The sequence below is a fragment of the Arachis ipaensis genome, chromosome B05, assembly GCF_000816755.2.
Source record: "Arachis ipaensis cultivar K30076 chromosome B05, Araip1.1, whole genome shotgun sequence".
Taxonomy (NCBI): domain Eukaryota; kingdom Viridiplantae; phylum Streptophyta; class Magnoliopsida; order Fabales; family Fabaceae; genus Arachis; species Arachis ipaensis.
In genome coordinates, this window is record NC_029789.2 from 146,276,145 (window position 1) to 146,280,357 (window position 4,213).

Sequence of the window (4,213 nt, forward strand, 5' to 3'; positions counted from 1 at the left end):
TCACTTCATAAGTAATTATACTATTAAATAAAATAAAATATATAATTTATAATTAATCTTATTATTAATTAGTATTACTACCTCTCTTATTCAGTGGATATTACACTACACCCCTTCATTATATCTGTATAATTGTTGACGTTTTAGCCCTTCCAAAAGGGGAAACAAAAGAATTGCTTAAATACTCTTTACCAGTGTATAGTGTGGATTTGTAATTGCTTAAATAGCTATTCCAACAGTTAAACTATGATTTATTTTATATATAATTCTAAAGATCAGAGTAATTAGGATCCGGTTCTAATTTAAGAAAGAATCAATTTATTTTAGCAACAGATAAGTTTTAAATAACATAATATACTGTATTAAAAATCAGTACAGAATAATATATGTATTTAAATACAAATATAGGATCTTTTATATGTATAAGAGAGTTGAAGTGAGGTGAAAGAGTCCAAAAAGCCCCTCTATATAAAACCCCCCACAAAGAATNCAAAAAAAAAAAACTCACTTTTTCTTTGTTCCCACCCCCCAACAAAAAAGCGTTCTTTTCCCACTTTTACACACATTCACACAGGAAACAAGAAACAAGAGTATAACTATGTGTCAGGTAACAACATCTCATGACCTAAATTGCAATCTCAACTCTCCAAACATGAACACCAACACATTGACACTACCATTGATCTCCAAAGGAGGAGCAGCAGAAGAAGAAGAAGAAGAATCTCAATCAGATAATAGTAACATCTCAGAGTCATTAAAGGAATTAATATCAATATCAAAGATAGCATTCCCAATGATACTGACAGGGCTATTACTGTATTGCCGTTCAATGATCTCCATGCTGTTCTTAGGACAACTTGGGGAGCTAGCCTTAGCAGGAGGCTCACTAGCACTGGGCTTCGCCAACATCACCGGCTACTCGATCCTCTCCGGCCTAGCCGTGGGAATGGAACCCATCTGTGGACAAGCCTTTGGTGCCAAGAAATTCAGCCTTTTAGGCCTATCCTTACAAAGAACCATTCTCTTGCTTCTCTTGACTTCAATCCCAATATCACTCCTCTGGCTCCACATGAAGCAAATCCTTCTTCTTTGTAACCAAGATGAGGCCATAGCCATAGAAGCACAATCATATCTTCTATTCTCAATCCCTGACCTCATAGCACAGTCTTTTCTTCACCCTTTGAGGATTTATCTCAGAACACAGTCCATTACTCTGCCTCTAACACTCTGTGCCTCTTTCTCAATTCTCCTCCACATACCAATCAACTATCTCCTTGTTTCTCACCTCAACCTTGGAATCAAAGGCGTTGCGCTTAGTGGGGTGTGGACAAATTTCAACCTTGTTGTTTCTTTGCTTCTCTATATAGTCTTCTCAGGAACTCACTCCAAGACATGGGGTGGATTCTCTTCTGAGTGCTTCACAAAATGGAAGCAGCTCTTGAATTTGGCAATCCCAAGCTGCATTTCTGTGTGCCTTGAATGGTGGTGGTACGAGATCATGATCTTGCTGTGTGGTCTGTTATTGAATCCAAGAGCAACCGTAGCTTCAATGGGGATTCTCATCCAAACAACATCGCTGCTCTACATTTTCCCATCTTCTCTGAGCTTCAGTGTTTCCACAAGGGTAGGGAACAAGCTAGGAGCACAAGAGCCTTCAAAGGCGAAACTTTCGGCCATTGTAGGACTCTCTTGCAGCTTCATTTCTGGTGTATCAGCACTGGCTTTTGCTCTAACTGTTAGGAACATGTGGGCAAGCATGTTCACAAGGGACAAAGAGATTATAGCATTGACATCAATGGTGTTACCAATTATAGGTCTTTGTGAACTTGGTAACTGTCCTCAAACCACAGGTTGTGGTGTTCTTAGAGGGACAGCAAGGCCTAAAACAGGTGCTAACATCAACTTAGGTTGCTTCTATCTTGTGGGAATGCCTGTGGCAATTTGGTTAGGCTTCTTTGCTGGCTTTGATTTTCAAGGTTTGTGGCTTGGCCTACTTGCTGCTCAAGGCTCTTGTGCTGTGTCCATGTTGGTTGTTCTTTCAAAAAAAAAAAAAACTCACTTTTTCTTTGTTCCCACCCCCCAACAAAAAAGCGTTCTTTTCCCACTTTTACACACATTCACAAAGGAAACAAGAAAGAAAAGTATAACTATGTGTCAGGTAACAACATCTCATGACCTAAATTGCAATCTCAACTCTCCAAACATGAACACCAACACATTGACACTACCATTGATCTCCAAAGGAGGAGCAGCAGAAGAAGAAGAAGAAGAATCTCAATCAGATAATAGTAACATCTCAGAGTCATTAAAGGAATTAATATCAATATCAAAGATAGCATTCCCAATGATACTGACAGGGCTATTACTGTATTGCCGTTCAATGATCTCCATGCTGTTCTTAGGACAACTTGGGGAGCTAGCCTTAGCAGGAGGCTCACTAGCACTGGGCTTCGCCAACATCACCGGCTACTCGATCCTCTCCGGCCTAGCCGTGGGAATGGAACCCATCTGTGGACAAGCCTTTGGTGCCAAGAAATTCAGCCTTTTAGGCCTATCCTTACAAAGAACCATTCTCTTGCTTCTCTTGACTTCAATCCCAATATCACTCCTCTGGCTCCACATGAAGCAAATCCTTCTTCTTTGTAACCAAGATGAGGCCATAGCCATAGAAGCACAATCATATCTTCTATTCTCAATCCCTGACCTCATAGCACAGTCTTTTCTTCACCCTTTGAGGATTTATCTCAGAACACAGTCCATTACTCTGCCTCTAACACTCTGTGCCTCTTTCTCAATTCTCCTCCACATACCAATCAACTATCTCCTTGTTTCTCACCTCAACCTTGGAATCAAAGGCGTTGCGCTTAGTGGGGTGTGGACAAATTTCAACCTTGTTGTTTCTTTGCTTCTCTATATAGTCTTCTCAGGAACTCACTCCAAGACATGGGGTGGATTCTCTTCTGAGTGCTTCACAAAATGGAAGCAGCTCTTGAATTTGGCAATCCCAAGCTGCATTTCTGTGTGCCTTGAATGGTGGTGGTACGAGATCATGATCTTGCTGTGTGGTCTGTTATTGAATCCAAGAGCAACCGTAGCTTCAATGGGGATTCTCATCCAAACAACATCGCTGCTCTACATTTTCCCATCTTCTCTGAGCTTCAGTGTTTCCACAAGGGTAGGGAACAAGCTAGGAGCACAAGAGCCTTCAAAGGCGAAACTTTCGGCCATTGTAGGACTCTCTTGCAGCTTCATTTCTGGTGTATCAGCACTGGCTTTTGCTCTAACTGTTAGGAACATGTGGGCAAGCATGTTCACAAGGGACAAAGAGATTATAGCATTGACATCAATGGTGTTACCAATTATAGGTCTTTGTGAACTTGGTAACTGTCCTCAAACCACAGGTTGTGGTGTTCTTAGAGGGACAGCAAGGCCTAAAACAGGTGCTAACATCAACTTAGGTTGCTTCTATCTTGTGGGAATGCCTGTGGCAATTTGGTTAGGCTTCTTTGCTGGCTTTGATTTTCAAGGTTTGTGGCTTGGCCTACTTGCTGCTCAAGGCTCTTGTGCTGTGTCCATGTTGGTTGTTCTTCTTAGAACTGATTGGGATTTAGAAGCTCAAAGGGCTAAGAAATTAACAGCTTCATCAGCATCTGTTGGAGGAGTTTGCAATGATGATGATGATAAGAACAAAGATGTTTATCATCATCATTATGATGCAGACAACAAGTTACCCAAACCTCAAAGCAAGGAAGATTCTTTCTCATCTAATAATTCAGATGAACACCAACACTCTTATTGGGTTTAATTAGTTTTCCTTTATCTTTCTTTTTTTGGTACATAGAATTTAAGGGTGTTCCACACCAATTTAGCTCACTAAGATCTAAACATATCTTCAAACTCAATGGCTTGGTTCTTGTGAGAGATTCTGAAAAAGATAAAAAAAAAAAAATATTTGGGGAATTTGTCTTTAGCTGTATAGGGGAAGGGCAGGAGGCAGAGACTAGAGACAGAGGATGACTTTTTTTTCTTTTCTTTTTCTTTATTTTAAACTTTTTTCTTTTTTAAGTTGGGTTGGGAAATTTTAATAACACATTGTTACTTCAAACTAAAATGTTCTCAGACATAATTAAACAATGATTCTCATTGTAACAACTATTCTCTCTTTTTTCTTCCATTCCTTCCTTAATTATCCGGCCATATCAATGTTAATACT

The 4,213-nt window shown here is 39.8% G+C and overlaps 2 protein-coding genes across 2 annotated transcripts; both read left to right on the forward strand.

Annotated features, from left to right (window-relative positions):
* Window positions 504-2,147, forward strand: LOC107644774 (protein DETOXIFICATION 49-like). Its single transcript, XM_016348702.2, has 2 exons — window positions 504-2,025; window positions 2,126-2,147. Exons 1-2 carry the CDS (start codon window positions 599-601, stop codon window positions 2,145-2,147), a joined length of 1,449 nt encoding a protein of 482 aa, XP_016204188.2. The 5' UTR covers window positions 504-598.
* On the forward strand, window positions 2,039-4,116 carry LOC107644775 (protein DETOXIFICATION 49-like). The gene has a single exon (XM_016348703.2). The coding sequence runs from the start codon at window positions 2,150-2,152 to the stop codon at window positions 3,803-3,805; it is 1,656 nt and encodes a 551-aa protein (XP_016204189.1). The 5' UTR covers window positions 2,039-2,149; the 3' UTR covers window positions 3,806-4,116.

What these genes read in the sequence shown, in the direction of transcription:
- LOC107644774 (XM_016348702.2), top strand. Translation starts at nt 599, where the DNA reads ATGTGTCAGGTAACAACATCTCATGACCTAAATTGCAATCTCAACTCT. An exon ending in GGCTCTTGTGCTGTGTCCAT is followed by an intron (nt 2,026 to 2,125) that starts GTTGGTTGTTCT and finishes ACATTCACAAAG; the next exon opens with GAAACAAGAAAGAAAAGTAT.
- LOC107644775 (XM_016348703.2), top strand. Translation starts at nt 2,150, where the DNA reads ATGTGTCAGGTAACAACATCTCATGACCTAAATTGCAATCTCAACTCT.